At 44.2% G+C, this 18,672-nt stretch overlaps 1 protein-coding gene across 2 annotated transcripts in view; it reads right to left on the bottom strand.

Annotated features, from left to right (window-relative positions):
- Positions 1–17,343, bottom strand: part of ARPC3 (actin-related protein C3) — a 49,044-nt gene extending 31,701 nt beyond the window's left edge. For both annotated transcript variants that reach the window (XM_086516015.1, XM_086516016.1), the window contains exon 1: positions 17,188–17,343. In XM_086516015.1, the coding sequence (XP_086372141.1) occupies positions 17,188–17,190 (3 nt within the window). In that variant the 5' untranslated portion in view covers positions 17,191–17,343. The remainder of the gene's footprint in view (positions 1–17,187) is intronic.
- Between the last annotated feature and the right edge of the window lie 1,329 nt (positions 17,344–18,672).

Raw genomic sequence — 18,672 nt, 5'->3', positions numbered from 1 at the left:
AAGAAGGATTCTAGTGATGCTAAAAGTGATGATCATGACTCTTCCTCCAAGAGAGTTGCAAAAGCAAATGTTGCTTCGAGTGTTGTCATTGAAGAAATAGTTGATACACATGATGCACTTGTTGTTGACTCATGCCTTCATGATGATAGTGTGGCAATGGCTAGTGACATGTATATCACAAAACCAGAGGTAATTGATGCATTACTTTCAGCACAGGATGGTTTGTCACAATCATGGATAGTAGACAATGGTGCCTCGTTTCATGTTACTCCATCTTTGGAGTCCTTTGCTTCATACACTACAGGTAGTCTGGGTAAAGTTTACTTGGGCAATAACCATGCATGTGAGATTGAGGACGTTAGCAATATACACTGGTGCTTGAAAATGGTCAAGAGTTGATTTTGCATGATGTGAGGTATGTCCTGGCATCAAGAAAAGTCTACTTTCAATTTGGCAGCTAGATGTGAAGGGTTATCACACTATGTTTGGTGGTGGCTCTTGGAAAGTGCTTAAAGGCTCTATATCGATTGTAAAGGACAGCAAAAAGGGAACTCTTTATTATTTGCATTGCAAGGCATTACCTGGCAGGTTTTTGGCTGTAATTGAAGTTCATTCTCACAAGGAGCTTTGGCACAAAAGGCTTGGCCATATGAGTGAAAAAGGGCTTGATGTTCTCTCCTCTTTGGGTAAGTTTGATGTAAAAGGCCTTGGCCTTGATTTTTGCAATGATTGTATCTATGGAAAGCAAGTGAAGTTCTCTTATTCTTCTGGTGTCGCTCACGAATTGCATGTTCTTGATTTAGTACATTCTGATGTTTGCACTATGCTTGTGAAATCACATGGAGGTGCACAGTACTTTGTGTCTTTCATTGATGATCACAGTAGAAAGACATGGGTGTGTACTAAAAAGTAAAAGTGATGCACTTAGACTCATTCAAAAAGTTTCATGCATTTGTGACGACACAAAAGGGCTTGAAGTTAAAAGCTATTAGGACGGATTATGGAGAAGAGTATGTATCACGTGAGTTTAACAGTTTTTGTGAGATGTATGGTATTAAGCGGGAATTGATAGCCCCTTATAATCCGTCATCTAATGGTGTGGCTGAAAGATATAATCGCACAATTTGTGAGAGAGTGAGATGCATGTTGTCCACGGCTAATCTCCCTCAAGAGTTTTGAAGAGAGGCTCTTAAAACTACAGTTCATGTGCACAATCTCTCTCCGAATTGTGCGTTAGATAACGGCATCCCTGAAGAGGTTTGGTATGGCAAACCTGCTTCATATGACCATTTACGAGTCTTTGGTTGCGATGCGTTTGTGCATGTACATGTTGATCAGAGGACCAAACTTGACATGAAATCTATCAAGGGAAACTTCATGGGATATGGAGATGAGGGAGAGATGGGTTACTGAGTTTGGATACCTCAGTACAGGAAGATAATACGCAGCCGAGATTTAATTTTCAAGGAGGTTAAATTTGCTGAAAAATGCTACACATGTAGACATTGACAAAAAGAAGGTCAAGTTTCAGCAAAATCAGCCAGCCATAAAGCCACCTTTGGCTGAAAATTCGACTCCTTTTGATGTTGAAAATGAGCAACAATCTATTGTGCAATTGCCAGAAGACAATGGACAGCAAATACATGCACAAAATGGGATTATACCACATGACCAGAATGCTGAAAATGAATTACAGCAGCGAGGTAATGCTGAAAATTAGCCGCCATTTGATAGTGTGCACATTCCGGACGATGTAGACCCAATACCAGTTGATGTGGATCATTGGGTGAGAAGGTCTACACGTGTTAGAAGGCAACCACAAAGGTTTCAACCATCTATGGATTGCATTTTGTTGATAGATGAAGGGGAGCCTCTTACATACAAAGAGGCACAGTCTTGTGCAAACAAAAGTAAGTGGGAGCTTGCTATGAAATCTGAGATGCAGTCACTATATGCAAACAATACATGGGAGCCTTGTACCTTTACCCAAAGGTAGGAAGGCTATTCCTAACAAGTGGGTTTATAAGGTCATATGTGTTGATGACAAACCCAAGTACAAAGCACGTTGGTTGCTAAGGGTTATGCACAGAAGGAAGGCATCGACTTCCACGAGATCTTTTCACCTGTGGTGAAGATGACTACGCTCCGAGTTTTGTTTGCCTTATGTGCTCTCTTGGATTTCGAGTTGGATCAAATGGACGTAATTACTGCTTTCTTACATGGTGACTTGGATGAGGAGCTATACATGCTGCAGCCTGAGGGCTTTGTCATTCCAGGGAAAGAGCATTTGGTATGCAAACTGAAACGCAACTTGTATGGGCTGAAACAAGCCCCTAGGCAATGCCACGATTGTGACTAAGATACATTATACGCATACACTCATGGATGCAGATAGGCGAATTGCCATGCCAAGGAGGACCCCTACGCTTGGATGGTTGCGACCCTTCGCCCAAAAGACATGCCTCTTCACCAAAAGCCACACTCCTTCGATGACTGGTCACACCCCTTCGCTCTACGGGTGCGACTCTTCACCCAATGGTTGTAGCTCTTCGCCGAAAGGATGTGTCTTTACGTCTAAAGTCATGTCTCTTCACCAAAAGACATGCCTTTTCATTTGTGTCTCTTCGTCTCCTATATAAGGAGCCTATTGTACTCAGTTTTTAGGCATTCATTCAATCATTCAAACAACAAGTGTTCTTGTCTCTTAAGTCTCAGTTTGATCTTAAGTATGAAGTTTTAAGTCTTAATTATAGGATTAGCACCACTAATCCTCACAGTGGTATCAGAGCAAAAATTTTCCAGGGAACTGAAGGTTGTGAGCCTCTCACCCTCGCCGCTACCCTCTCCCCCCTCCCCCCCCTCTCCCGGAGTTGCATGGAAGCAAAAGAAAGGTGGTACACACACACACATACGTGTATGTGATAACATGGATTTTTCTGTTTCACTTACACAAGTAACAGACAGAGAGCAGATGTGTGTGTAAGGCGTGCCACGTACTCGGTGAATTTCAGGCAAACTTCTGTTAGTGCCCTTTCGTGTGCCTCTTCATCGGGTGGCATCCCTTCGGGATCACGCTCACACCTATTCATGTGAAAGGGCAGCACATCTTCACCTTGTTGGCACCCTTTCGCATACATGAGTACCTATTTACGGGTGTGGCTCTCCCTTTTGCTGACGGCTGAATACCTTTGCTGACTGTTGCATATCAACGGGCACATCTCTTTGTGAAAGGGCACCACGGATCCCTTTGCAAGAGTCCTCTCCCCCGGCATGCCTTGGTAGCCTCTCTCTCTCTCTCTCTCTCTCTCTCTCTCTCTCTCTCTCTCTCTCTCTCTCTCTCTCTCTCATGCGCTTGGCCCAATACCCATCTACAGGTTGAAGTCTATGTAGCCAATCCACCAACAACGACAATTTTTCCTAGCGCTGCCCCTTCAAGTTGCCCTTTCGCTGGCTACCCTTTGCGCGTGCCTTTCATCGGGCAAAGAGTTTTACGTTGCAAATTTTTTTATGATGAGGTTTAATGCAGCCAGCCACTTATGATTTTCCATTTACCTTGTTAAAAAAGTGTTCAAATTGGCCGGGCACCCTCTTCATATCATGTGAACCCATTCTTGGGCACCTTACGTTAAAAAAAAAAAACAAAAACAAAGAACGATGACAACCAGCGCTGGCCCTCACTCATTCTCTAGCGCTGGCAACTTTCTTGTGTGTGCGCCATGGCCGACGACGACTATGTACACCTAAGCTTCCTCTCGTACATAGACGCAATTCCAGAAGAAATCTTACCCTGAAACCCTCCTGCACGTGAGGTGATCGTGATTCCAAACCCGAGGTTATCATAATTCCCGATTCCTCAACTCCAAAACCCGAACCAGTTCCAAAACCAGTTCAACAACACCCATTATCCACTCCAGAGGCCAACCCCATACAGCAGTAATACAAGTTGTATGTGACACATAGTCACGCCACAGTTTTAATTATTCCCTCGAAGCAATCGGCATGGCTGAATGACAAGATGGCAAGAACTCTATTCCACCCAAGGACCAGATAGCAGTTCTCAAAGAGCAAATGGCAGCACTTTTGACAAGTCTCGCATCAATTCACACTCGCTTGGAGTAGATGCAGACGCAAACTTCGTCTCGAAGTCATATTACTACTTCTCGGACTACAAATGCTGCTTCTCTGCCATTTTCTTCCGACGCTTCGGTGGTCAACCAGGAAGAACCACTCAAACAAAAGCCTTCGGAACTCAAACTTTCTCACCCAAAGCATGGTTTCTCAGAGACAACTAGACACAAAGTACCTTCGTGCGAGCAGCAAAAGTTTAGTTACAGTTCTAAACAACCTACTTCTTAACAGAATCATCAGCAACAAAAGCAGCAATATGAAGCTTCCAAAGGATCATCAGCGATATCAAAATGGGCTTACTTAGTGGCACATATATCCGACCCTAGTCGAGTACTCGGTCGTGAACACCGTCACGTTGGACAAGTTCCCCCTCGCGAGCCATGCCCTACATTTAAGTCTTTCTTGTCTGATGGTGGTACAGTTGAAGATTTATTGATCCATTCCTTGTGCAAGAGGATTCTTCAAAGGTCTAAGATGCAACAACTCCCTCGACCTCCCCCTTCTCCATTGGAAGCCTTAATACACGCTGAGAAAGCTGAAGGTTGAGAAGATTCCAGTTCTTGTGTGACAACCAACAAGCACATAACCCTTCTCGGCCGTGTACCTGGCAGAAAAATTCGCCTCGTCACTGCCCTTGCAGAATAAAGTCTATGTCTCTGACACATACCCAATGCAATGGTGAATGATAATTCTTCAAACTTGAAGACTCCAATCCTTGCCTTCAGCGGTGCAAAGGATAAATCAGATGCAGACTCTTGCAGCATGACTTTAGTACTAACGCTGCAATTGAATCTTTGGACACAACTTGTTCTATCGATAAACCTTTACAGATGGATATACCTCCAAACACTATTCTACCTCAGTCTACGACATCCCTTCAGGAGGATTTTACTATTCCAGGTAAACCAATGGAATACCTTGCAGATTTCCAACCAATGGTCATCATTCAACAGAAAACTCAAGTCAACAATAATTTCACTCGAAGCAAATACAGATTCAATCTTTTCTTGGATAAAACTCGAAGTTACAAATGACTTTGACAAAGGCACAACTCAAGTTGCAGATATGATCAGTTTTCAGTTTGACATGGGACTTAACAGTTAGAGCTTTTGATACAGAAGCAAGCAGAAATACATTTTCCTTCTCCCGGAGTTTCTACAACTACCCTTGGTTTTATTTTAAATGGGAGGGAATGTCACGATTGTGACTAAGATACATTATACGCACACTCATGGATACAGATAGGCGAAGTGCCATGACAAAGAGGACCCCTACGCTTGGATGGTTGCGACCCTTCGCCCAAAAGACATGCCTCTTCGCCAAAAGCCACACTCCTTCGATGACTGGTCACATCTCTTCGCTCTAAGGGTTCGACTCTTCGCCCAATGGTTGCAGCGCAGCAGCTCTTTCGCCGAAAGGATGTGTCTTTAGGTCTAAAGTCTTGTCTCTTCACCAAGAGACATGCCTTTTCATTTGTGTCTCTTTGTCTCCTATATAAGGAGCCTATTGTACTCAGTTTTCAGGCATTCATTCAATCATTCAAACAACAATTGTTCTCGTCTCTTAAGTCTCAATTTGATCTTAAGTATGAAGTTTTGAGTCTTAATTATAGGATTAGCACCACTAATCCTCACTGGCAATGGTACAAAAAGTTTGATACTTTTATGCTCAACCATGGGTTCAAACGCAGTCATGCAGATCACTGTCTTTACCCCAAAAAGGCTCCTGATGGTAGTCTTATTGTGCTAGTCCTCTGTGGATGATATGCTGATTGCAGGCAAGCATAAGGAAGCTTTGAATGCTTTGAATGCTTTGAAAAAGGAGTTAAATTCAGCTTTCTCTATGAAAGATTGGGTGCAGCTAAACATATTTTGGGTATGCGCATTGCAAGGGATAGAAAGAAGCCTCTTTTATTCCTTTCTCAAAACAGGTACATCAAAAAGGTGCTTGAGAGATTTAATATGGTTGATGCTAAGCCTCTTGGTATGCCGTTACCACCACACACAAAGCTTAGCAAGCATGATTGCCCAAAAGATGTTGCAGCTACCTATGCTATGAAAGGTATTCCTTATGCATCAGCTTGCGGGTCTTTGATGTATGCCATGGTTGCTCTTCATGACCAGATATTGCTTATGCAGTGGGAGTTGTTAGCAAGTTTATGTCTACCCTGGCAAACCACATTGGGAAGCAATAAAAAGCATTTTCAAGTACTTGAATGTACACAGGACACATGCATATGTTATGGAAAGGGTACATTGTCTGTGCGGGGATTTTGTGATTCAGACATGGCAGGTGATCTTGACATTCGGAAATCTACCAATGGTTATGTCTTTACGTTGGCTGGTGGAGCTATTTCTAGGTGTTAAAGATTGCAAAAGATTGTTGCATTGAGCACTATAGAGGCCGTATATATTTCAGTCACAGAGGCTTCCAAAGAAGACATTTGGCTTGGTCGTCTTGTGAGGACTTTTGGTCTTCCAGCTCATGCTCCAGTGCTTGGTTGTGATAGTCAGAGTGCAGTATGCATGGCTAAAAATGCCATGTTCCATGCTCGTACCAAACACATTGATGTGCGGTACCATTTTACACGCCAAGTGCTGAAAGATGGCCTTGTCACACTGACAAAGGTCAAAACACAGGATAACCCCGCAGATGTTCTCACTAAGTGTCTTGCTAAGACAACATCAGCATTGCTTGCACTTAATGGGAGTTACTTAAAGGTACCACATCGGGCCTTTAAGTGGGAGGTTGTTGGGTCTAAAAGCCCTCTGGCCACCCTTGTATACATTATTTTATTCTTTGGGTGTGAACCACCCCTAGGGTCACTTATGTGACCCTTATAGTGTGTACCCTCATAATAATAAAACATTGCATTAGTAAGTGTACTAAATAGCACACGCAAACACTTGCGTACAATCTCTCTCTCTCTCTCTCTCTCTCTCTCTCTCTCTGTGCAGAAAACACCAACGCTACCCTTCTCCTGCTACAAGCGCCTCCTACAACCACTAGGGGCTTTTACTTTTTGACAAATAAAACACTGCGTAACACACTTTGACACATCTTTTCCCATTTTAGGCAATAGACAAATCTTTCTACATTCTCTAGGTATTCATGCATGTATGCCCACCCATGAGTGCATCATGTGCATCGTGCAATATGGCTTGCCTAAGAGAAGGTAACACACAATGACGATGACAAAAATACAAGAGACCATCACGAATGAGATAGTTGTTAGGGCCTTGGGTAGCAAGAGCCTCCAATCATTGCTTACCAAACTCGAAATCTGCATACTGATTTTTCATGTTGTCAAAAGATACTCCCTAAACAGACTCAAGAGCAGAGATCTGTCCTTTGCGACTTAGCGCATCTGCAACGGGGTTAGCTTTACTAAGAACAATCAATCAAACCACCAAATTGCTCAAAAAACGGAGACCACCTAAGCCTTGCCTGGTGGTCACTCCAATGTGCACTCGGTATAGACTAGAGCCATTTGAGGGCTTTATGATCAATACAAACAATAAAATCTCTACCATGCAAAAAATGTTTCCAATGCTCCAGAGAATGAATGACAAAGAGAAATTCCTTATCGTACAATAAGTAATTCTTTTCTGCACTCTTTAACTTCCTATTGTCACGTGACACATCCAACCCTGTGTGTCCGTGGACAAGCTACAGCACGACAAGGGTTCAGTCAGTCCAGTCAGTCTAGATTTAGAAGTAATCTGGCACTTTTGTGAGTCTATTCGAAGACCATGCATGCCCAGGCACTTAGTGTAGATGCATATCCTCTGGTTGTACACAGCATGATCATAAGCATTCCCATCAGAATCCTTCAGGGGAATTTTCCAGTGTATTTAGCCTATTTTCCCTATTTTTGACATTTTTCACTTATTATTTTTAAGTGACTTTTGTTGGAAAGTAGGTAGGGCAAATTTAAGTAAGTTTGTATATAAGCAAACCTAGACTAGCACTAATTGGCAGAAGAGGCAACAAGAGCTCCACGCTCAACAGGCACCTTCTCAGCAGAACCCCCCCCCAAGAGACCTAGCGTTTTCATCATCAGGTTAGCCAACGATTTGCTTTGCAGATTCCGGCGATAGCAAGACCACAAGCCTAGCGTTTTAATCCCATATCTTCACCGCAAGTATACCCCAGCACCTAGCGTTTTTGGAGATCCTGACCTAGCACTTTCAGCAGATGAACCCTCAGCCATGCAACGTTTTTCAGCCATAAGAACCTACAAATTCAGCCCTAAAAGAGTAGCAGATTCAGCCCGAAGATCATCAGTTCTCAGCCCTACAATAGATGCAAATTTTCAGCCCTAAAGACCAGCAAAATCAGCGTTTTTCCTTAGCAGCGTTTTCGGCAACAGCAGATTTCAGCCCATAGCGTTTTTGGACAGCAAATAAAAGATTGCAGATTTCAGCCCTTAGGTCGGTCTCGTCGTCCCCGTCGTCATCGCCGACATAGCCTAGACTTGCATCAGTCATATGCATTCCCATTGTACCAGATTGTGCAATCATAAGTAGACCACTCTCGCCGACGAGAGTGGGGCCTTCGGAGGAGGGTTTTACAACGTCTTTGGTGTCGTATCTCTCTTCTCTCTCTATCTCTCAATCTCATACACTTGCAGGCATAGTGTCCATTCACTTTGTTTGTGATCATAACACTCTCTCATTAAGAACGGAAGGCTCTCCCCTCCATAAGAACGAAAGGAACCTTGAGCACAGTTCGGAGCACTCATCTTGAGCAAAGCGCAAACATTCATTCCACTGCACCTAACATTGGTATCAAAGCTTTGGCAGTGTTTTGTATCACTCAAGGAAAGAACCACAAGAATCACAAGAATTTTTTTTGCTTGTTGCGGTCGCACGAACCCAAGTTCGCTTGGGCGTGTCGATTCCTAATCGTGTTTTTGAAGAGTGACAGGAATCCCAAGAAAGAAGGGCTTGTCTAGCCTCCCCTTGTGTCTCTTTTCACTCATTAAGAGTGGACCGTGCACTTAGCGGCCGGCCAATCGACGTGAAGTGGGAAAAAGCAACCTTGGTGTGAGCGAAAGGCCGCCAAGGGGTGCGCCCGCGGAAAGGAGTAGAACTCGGGTGAAGAGAAGATCCTTCTCAAACACGGTTTGCAAGCGAAAGAAAACCTCAAGAACCCAAGTTCCTCGTGAACTTAAGAACCAAAGATCATAGTGCATGGTCGTCACCCAAAGCGGAATGGATACTTCGCATACAGGTGATGAGCATGAGAGAGGCAAAGTAGAATTTTCCCCACCGGGAGGTTTTTCCGACCCTCCCCCTTCCCCCCATCTACGCCAAGGATTGCACCAGATCCTATGGAGGCTTGGTGCAAGACGATGATGGACATGATGATAACGTGGCACGAAGCAAGAATGACAGCCATGGAGCGTGAGCGCGAGCAATTACGCTTGGAGGCCAAAGAATTTGATCACAAGTATGCAAAAATAAAAACAAAATTGGATCGCAAGAACGGTGTTCATTCTTCCTCTCTCATTTCTAATATGCAGGCGAAGATTGTACGGATTTAGGAGAAGGAGACTCTTTCGGTCTCGTCTTCTCCAAAGCATGATACACAGGAATTGCATGATTATGCTAAGCATGATGAATTGAATGATAATGACAAGCATGATGATCAAGATGTGATTTTTCACAATAATGATAATTTGCATGATGATCAAGATGTGATTTCTCACAAGCATGATGAGTTGCAAGAAGATGATGTGATTGTTCACATAGATGAGGAGTTGCAGGAAGATGATGTGATTGTTCACATAGTTGATGCTTTTCCTAGCGAAGCTATCCTCGTTGTAGATTCGATCAATCACGAAGGATCGATCTTGGCTCTTGAGCCTAGGTCCAAAGAACCCTCACAGGAAGTATTATGTGTTCGCATGATTCATACGCACGCATTGTACGAGTGTTTCATTCGTGATCGTTTCTTGTATTTTCGTCAGCGTCTTTATGTGATCCCTTTTCCTAGGCATGACATATTGTACGTTGAGCAAGTTTCGCTCATGAATGAGCAAGAATGTATGCGGATTTTTCATGAAAAGTATGCATTCAAGGAAGTCACATTCCATGTCTCTTCCTTGGCATGGCACATTGGTAGAAAGAGCACATGGAAGTATGAGCACCAAGCATGGGCATTTCCGATGTGAATTGCCAAAGTTGATTGCTTTAGATCCTAAGAGAAAGATTCGATCTCATTGTTTGCGTGTGTGTGGTGAACGGTTTGGCACTCCGTCTCTTTGTTCATCTACATTGTATGCACAGTCTTTTAGGAAGACAAGATTTCTTCCAGTCACTTTACATGGAATAGGTATGTTCATGTTTTTGTGTTGGAAGTGTTTCAGGAATTTTCAGTCGTGGAGATTCTTGAAGACGGAAGAAGCATGACTCTAGACGAAGTTGAAGCATTGAAGGAGCCACAGAAGACTTTGTGTCGCTTTCGGCACGGCCCAAAGAAGCAAGCATTTCAGACCTTTATGAAGTTCAAGTACCGCACGACCCACACATCAGAGTGGGCCGGCGAAGAGTCCCTTCCAAGATTCCGGATGTTATTGGCGATCTCCCTCGACGCCATACAGTTCGGTACCAGTACCTCACTTTGAAAAGGAGGGGATGTCACGTGACACATCCAACCCTATGTATCCGTGGACAAGCTACAGCACGACAAGGGTTCAGTCACTCCAGTCAGTCTAGATTTAGAAGTGATATGACACTTTTGTGAGTCTGTTCGCAGACCGTGCATGCCCGAGCACTTAGTGTAGATGCATATCCTCTGGTTGCACACAGCATAATCATAAGCATTCCCATCAGAATCCTTCACGGAATTTTCCGGTGTATTTAGCCTATTTTCCCTATTTTTGACATTTTTCACTTATTATTTTTAAGTGACTTTTGTTGGAAAGTAGGTAGGGCAAATTAAGTAAGTTTGTATATAAGCAAACCTAGACTAGCACTAATTGGCAGAAGAGGCAGCACGAGCTCCACGCTCAACAGGCGCCTTCTCAACAGAACCCCCCCCCCCCCCCCCCCCCCCCACCAAGAGACCTAGCGTTTTTGGAGCAGAAGCCAAGACCTAGCATTTTCATCATCAGGTTAGCCAGCGATTTGCTTTGCAGATTCCGGCGATAGCAAGACCACAAGCCTAGCGTTTTAATCCCATATCTTCACCGCAAGTATACCCCAGCACCTAGCGTTTTTGGAGATCCTGACCTAGCATTTTCAGCAGATGAACCCTCAGCCATGCAACGTTTTTCAGCCATAAGAACCTACAAATTCAGCCCTAAAAGAGTAGCAGATTCAGCCCGAAGATCATCAGTTCTCAGCCCTACAATAGATGCAAATTTTCAGCCCTAAAGACCAGCAAAATCAGCGTTTTTCCTTAGCAGCGTTTTCGGCAACAGCAGATTTCAGCCCATAGCGTTTTTGGACAGCAAATAAAAGATTGCAGATTTCAGCCCTTAGGTCGGTCTCGTCGTCCCCGTCGTCATCGCCGACATAGCCTAGACTTGCATCAGTTATATGCATTCCCATTGTACCAGATTGTGCAATCATAAGTAGACCACTCTCGCCGACGAGAGTGGGGCCTTCGGAGGAGGGTTTTACAACGTCTCTGGTGTTGTATCTCTCTTCTCTCTCTATCTCTCAGTCTCATACACTTGCAGGCACAGTGTCCATTCACTTTGTTTGTGATCATAACACTCTCACATTTAAGAACGGAAGGCTCTCCCTTCCATAAGAACAAAAGGAACCTTGAGCACAATTCGGAGCACTCATCTTGAGCAAAGCGCAAACATTCATTCTGCTGCACCTAACACCTATTGAGAAATGCAATTGGACGACCATGCTGTTGAGGCACAGCTCCTATGGCGACGTTGTTCGGCTCTTGGCAGCCTGATTGTTCGGATCTGGAGTTCCCTTGTGCACTTCGTCACCTCATTCCTCGTTTTCCTCTTGCCGATAGTTACATCTAGCAGTGTTTTAACTTTTTCTAACGTCCATCGGCGTCCTCCTCTTGAGGCTTGTTGAGTTTGTCCAAAACCCTTTGGACATCTGGCAAAGTAAGTAGAGTAACAAGGAACGGGCGGAATGGGGTTCTCTCGTTCTCCGAACACGTTCCTGTTATGCTCGGTGCGCCTCCTAGAAACGGAGGCGGGAACGGAACGTCGTTCCCTTTGCAGGCATAACCAGAACGGCCGAAATGGCAAGCGGAACGCGAAACGGCAAATCTGGAACGCCAAAGTTTGGAAATATGGTTGTTTGGGACAAGTCTTTTGAACTTTTAGGGGGGTGTTATTTCCATCCTTTCCTATATAAAGAAGGGCTTTAAACCCTCTCTCTCAAGCTCTCTACCTCACCCTCTCCCTCAAGGCTCTCTCTCCGCTTCCCTCAAGGCTTCAAATTTCAAGCCTCAAGCTCCATCACTCTCAAGCTCTCAACCTCACCCTCTCCCTCTCCCTCTCCCTCTCCCTATCCCTCGGGCCTCAAGGCTCCAAGCCTTCATTGAAGTTCAAGCCGCAAGACTCAAGCTCCATCCCTCCCTCAAGGAGAATTAAGCTTCATCTGGCATCCCTCCCTCGTGTAAGCCTTAAGCATTACTGAAAATCATGTCTACATAAGATTCTACTTCGACTAATAGGTGTGTGTGTCTCTCTAAGAACATATAGGTTGAATCCAGCTTAATTTAAGCATATTGTAGGTTTACCGTTCCAACAGGAGGCATGGAAATCGCAGAAAGAGGTTCACTATTGTGTTAAAGCACCCATATGAAATGGTGAAAATTGGTTTGGTCAGTACCCATGAGGCTGATTTGCCGATGGAGGTGCGTGTAACTTGAAAGTCAGGAGTTGATGCAACTCTACAATTGAGCTCGTACTTGTTGAAGCTCTTCTTTGGCGGTCTCTCTTGACTCGTTGTGGCTCTTTCCGTAACTTCTTAGAATCGTCTTCCTTTGCAAGAAAGAGAGGAGGCCTTGCTCTGATACCACTATCACAAACGGGAGAGCACACGAGCAACTATAGGCTGAAAATAAATACAATTTGATAGAGAGAGAGAGAGAGAGAAGGGACAAGATCGACACATTGTTGGGGACCAGAAGATTGGTTGGTCCCCCCTCCCCCCAAATAGAACTTTATTAGCGGGGAGAATCTTTTACAAGCACTAGAACCGGAGTTAACCCCTCCGTTCTAGATCTCAGACTCGATGGTCCTTTCCTTCCCTTTCGGGAACTCGAAAGACTAGCTCTCCTCTCAGATACCTTCCAGTTTGCTCTTAGAGCATGGGAGCTCTGCAAACCGTCTCAGATTTCGTTTCCAGAATCTCTCAAGCATAGGCCATAGCCTCCTTGCTCCTTTCTCAGAGGTGTACCACCTGTAAAACACGAACAAGGTAGCAAACACTAGTAGAACTCATATACAAATCATCGATTGTTGCTCCAGGCACGGAAAGCAACCTCCGATCGCAAACTTGTCGCAGTGTTGTCGCAGTAGAATCTCCTCAGAGTTTTCTCCAACAAGAGCCCCTTCTAGTTGGGACAGTAGCTGGCTGAAGTGGGGGTGCTAGGCTGATTTTATAGCTGGCAGGAATAGAGAGCAAGGGCTGAAAATAGTGAACTTCTTGATGCCACGCAAATAAAGGGAAGAGTGATGGTTCCTGCTAAATTTGGCTACGCGAAGGAGGCGCCTAGAGAGCAGGGGACTGCCTTGGAGTGCAAGCCAAGCAGAGGAAGAGATAGAGGTCGGAATAGCAAGACATGAGGCAAACATTGGGCTGCCCACCTATTAAGTGGGCAGCAATATAGCTTTTAAAAATAATATAAACCTCTCTAAAAACTTGCTAAAAACTAATGAGCTGGAAAAACTATGCTTACACAAACACACCCAGGCGTCCTTGCATGCAATCTCATGCACAGAGATGCGATGCAGACATAGACTCCCTCACGGTTAAGCATCTGCTTTCTTGGAAAGCACTAAGAAAGCAACCTGCTTTTTAGAAAACATATGCATGTCTTCAAAGCTTCTCATAACCCATATTCATTCATGTGTTTACATCTTTACACGTAACTCTTACTTAGTTCGGATTTCCTCCTCAGACCAATAAAATATTCCCTAATCGATACTCCCGTCACCCATCCTGTGACGCATCTGGAATACCGTTACCAATCTCTCACACCGAGCTTACGAAACAACTCCTTTGCTATGCTTTATGTTACTCATCATATGACGCATCAAAGATGTCCATTCCTGATAGCTTTTCTCAGTTCTCATAGATCTATCGTTCCTTACTTAACAGTTCCCAAGTGCACAAATTTAAATATCCTAATTTCATTAAATAGAAATTACTTAGAGAATAAGAAAATAGTCAATTTGACAACAACAAGCTCACAAAACGGCATACAAGTGACACACTACCATCAAAGAACATGGAGATAGGAGCTGTCCACACTCCAACAAAACCTCCTCGAATCATTGTCATAGTCGACTAAGCATTGGGCACCACATGCTCCACCTCTAGGTCTGTCAAATGATCATACAAGAAGTGGTATTGGAGATATAAGAATCCCCCTCTGCCTACCAAAGCCAACTCCAACACATGCACCTAGTATGTTACTATGTTGCATACCGGATGAACAAGAGTCAACTAAAGCCAAAACTAAAATGTCCATCCTTAGATGGAAAAGAAAAAACTAAAGTACATCCTTTGCTTCTAGGAGGAAAGTAATCCTCCTCTGTCATCCAAAATCCGCAACCTGGTAAAAGGTGCAACTGCGCCATCAACTTGCTACTTGAAACTCCACATTTGCATGTACAAGACAAGGGTGGAACTCCATATCAGCCTACATAAAGTCCTCCACAAGGATAACTCTATCAATAACCCAAGATAAAAAGTGCGACTGCAAAAGACATGACACATCAACCAATCCATCTTCTCAAAGAAAACACCCATAGGAACCCGCTCCATAAGGCATAAGTGTTGAAGATGATCCCACTGCTATCCAAACACTTCTTTCTCTGAAGAAGAAAGCCAGAAAAAAATGTCTCTGCTATGGATCCAAAAGCTGCAAGCTTGCACAAAGCCATTACAAAAAAACTCGATCTGGGAAAATCAAACCATCCAGCAATACTCCACATCCTGAATCCTCCACACAGTTCCGCTCGGTAAAGAGAGGTCAGCATAAACAAGGGTAAATGAAGAAAAGTTGTAGACAAGGATCCATAGCTTCCACATACACAAGTCAGTCCTGAACTGGAAAAAATGTAGGAAAACACAAGCTTCTTCTCTATAACTCCAATAGTTATATTGTCTTGTGGGTGACTACCATGGGTCTATACCTTGCACTTTCCTTTAAGGGTTGTTGGATGCAAAAAAGTGAGCATTAAGAGTGATTGAGACACCAATGTTTTGATACCATGTATGAATAGGAAGTGGCAAATGCAATGAAGACACGGGCTGGCCTCCAATCATGCGAACACCTCGACTCTGATCTGACTCGACTTCAAAAAGATCCTCTGACACTAGAGAACACCTGCAATTGCCAATGCCACATACATACACAACGCAACTGTGGAAAAGAGAGGTCACCGAGGTAGAAAGAGGCAGAACGTCTGAGAATGAGAGAGAGAGAGAGAGAGAGAGAGAGAGAGAGAGAGAGAGAGAGAGAGGGAGGGAGGGGGGGGGGGGCTCTCCATGCTGATACAAAGCAGTCCCCAAGGGTGGTCCGGCATAAGTATGCCATGCCCTTCATGGATAGAACCATCGTACACACAACTGCTACTACTATTGCCATCTTCTCCTACACACGAGACCTTTGACTCGGCCTCAACATGGGCAATAACTCCAACATCCTCTGTGAATAGAGCAAAATTGATCCTCCTAGCATAAAGAAAGAGCTTGAGCGGGGGGAGGGGGGGTAGAGAGAGAGAGAGAGAGAGAGAGAGAGAGAGAGAGAGAGAGAGAGAGAGAGAGAGAGAGATGCCTCAAGGCTAACAACTAGAGGAGTGCTCTACCTCTGCATATGATGCCCACTGAATGGGCTGTGATGAGAGGAAGACTCCAAGGAGAAGACATGCTACCCATTGCCCCAACTCAAGGGACCAACCACTGTTGGTTGGTCCCTTGAGTTGCTACCCATGGCCCCAACTCAAGGAAGACCCCATGCTGCCACTGCTGCCCCGCAGAGCTGCCATAAAATGCAGGTGAGGGCTGCCTAAAAAATGCTAGGGCTGCCCTTCTGCATGCCTACCTTTAAGGCCCGTCAGCCGCAAAAGCCTGCCCGAAGTGGGCCCTACTTGCTGGGACTCAGAACAGACTGCATCTAAGGAATGTCCCCCCGGCCTCCTATATAGGGCCAAAGCTGGCTGCCTGACCCAGATCAACCCCCCCAACATGAAATTAGGGGAGGAAATACGAGAAAATGTGCAGAAGGGTCGCAGGGGCATCTGAGACACCTGGCAGACATGGTAAAAATCCTTTGCACCTAGAGGAACCTACATGGTTAAGGCCAAACACGGCAAGAAGAACCCGACATGGAAATACTAGCTTGCTACGGCCGGACACTGGCCACAAAACAGCTTCACTCCTTTATCACCTGCCCTGGGAGGTACCGGGACCAACTAGATGATTTCAGAAAGATGCCATACTCTTAATTAAAATATCAACCTAATTGGCGTCTCTTTTCCTTAAAGATCCTATGCTAGCTTCGAAGTAAGAAAAACAACATACTGATTAACACCAACTAAGAAACTTATCACGGTCGAGACAGGCTATGGCATTGACACTTGAGGAGCTGACAATCCAGAATTGCACTGCTCCATGCGATAGATCACAAGTGGTAAAGCTATAATCAATAATTACGGAAATTGTCATGCTGGTAAGCCTATTTCTTGCTATGGGAGAATGCTATGGCCTGTGTGTTCGATGCACCGTGATCGATTCATGTGATGACCCGGGTATTGCATTTTGCAGTCCTATGGCTATGGCGGCCTTGAAGTCATTACAGACGGAAGATCAAATAAGAGCGCCAGAGAATACTCACCATTTTCTTGGTGCAGCACGCAGACTCGCGTTCGTCCCTCTTGATCCTCACATAGACAAAGAGAAGCACGCCTTCTTCATGGTCTCCACTTCGTCATGCCACGCTTGCAACCTGGAGCTTATTTAACCAAATACATGAACATGCTCTCAGGTGTCAATTACAAATACAAAATCATTTTAATTCTGGTCCACTCGGACACTTGGAAACAACTGGACATAAATTTAATTCTGGTGGAACAACTAGATATAAACATCAAAAACTTTACGGATATGATCCTCGTACATATATCAAGTTCCACCAGCAAAGACTCAGACGTTTTCACAAGCTGGCTATCCCAATCATAGAAGAATGCATCCACATGCTCCATGAGATTGTCGTTGCATCTCGTTTCCTCACCTTTGACATATCTCTCCAAGTGGCGGAGATCCGCAAGTGTCTAAGAAAGCTACTCTTCACTTCAGAAGCCTGCAGCAAAACAATAGATAGCCAATCATTGTCGACTGGTTGTTTATTGGCAAAATTTTAATTACACCTTGTAATCCAATACGCCATAAAATCTCCTAAAATGCGTGCAGAGAAGTCCATAAAATCTCCTAAAAGAATATGTTTCCATGTCAACTAAGAACATTTTAAATTTTCAAGATGGTTCAAAAATTGCAAATATTGTTCATTATCCCTACACAATATATATAAATGTAAAAATCTCTTCAAAGAGCTGCACCACTGCATATTGCATTACTCAAGCCTAGTTTTAGTACTTTATCCCCCATTCACACACTTTTGTGGAGAATAAGCCAAAAATGAGAGGAGTGTTTTGGAATTAGAGGATTGACCCATAACATACTGAATTCCCGCCTCCATTGCCTTCGGTCCTTATTAAGCCTATCACTTGTTGAGGTTGTTGTGTAAAGATATTGAGGGGAGGAGATCCCCATGCTTGGTGTGGAGGAAGAGAGAAGAAGAAGAGGAGAGTGGGAAATTGGGGAAACACAACACTAAGAAGGAGCCTTGTGTGTGTCTCTTCATTTCCTTTTGTATAAGAGAAATGAAGGGTTAGTGCGTTAGAGATGAGTGGCCAGCCAGTTGGCGTGAACCCTAGCAATCTCCCACTTGAATGCCAACGTGGCCCAAGTGGCTATAAGTTTAAGGGTTAGTATGTACAACTATTTAAGTGTGAAGTATGTGCAACTATACACAAGTGTGAATCATGACCTTAGCTTCACCCTACGTCCATCATCTCTATGCAATGTGCAAACCGCTCTAAAGATAGACTCTTTGTCAGAACATCTACAGGATTCTCATCCGTGTGCACTTTGGCTATCTCAATGCGTTTGGTAGATAAAATATCTCGTATCAAATGATACCTGACCTCGATGTGTTTCGATTTGGAATGAAACATGGGGCTCTTTGCTAACGCAATCGCATTTTGATTGTCACAATGTAACATTGGAGTCTGGTGTATACCAAGGTCTCCCACTAGACAAG

Source organism: Adiantum capillus-veneris, chromosome 7, assembly GCF_014529385.1.
Source record: "Adiantum capillus-veneris isolate H3 chromosome 7, ASM1452938v2, whole genome shotgun sequence".
In the NCBI taxonomy this organism is placed as follows: Eukaryota; Viridiplantae; Streptophyta; class Polypodiopsida; order Polypodiales; family Pteridaceae; genus Adiantum; species Adiantum capillus-veneris.
The sequence above is the reverse complement of the archived record's forward strand: the minus strand, read 5'-3'. Positions and strand labels throughout refer to the sequence as shown.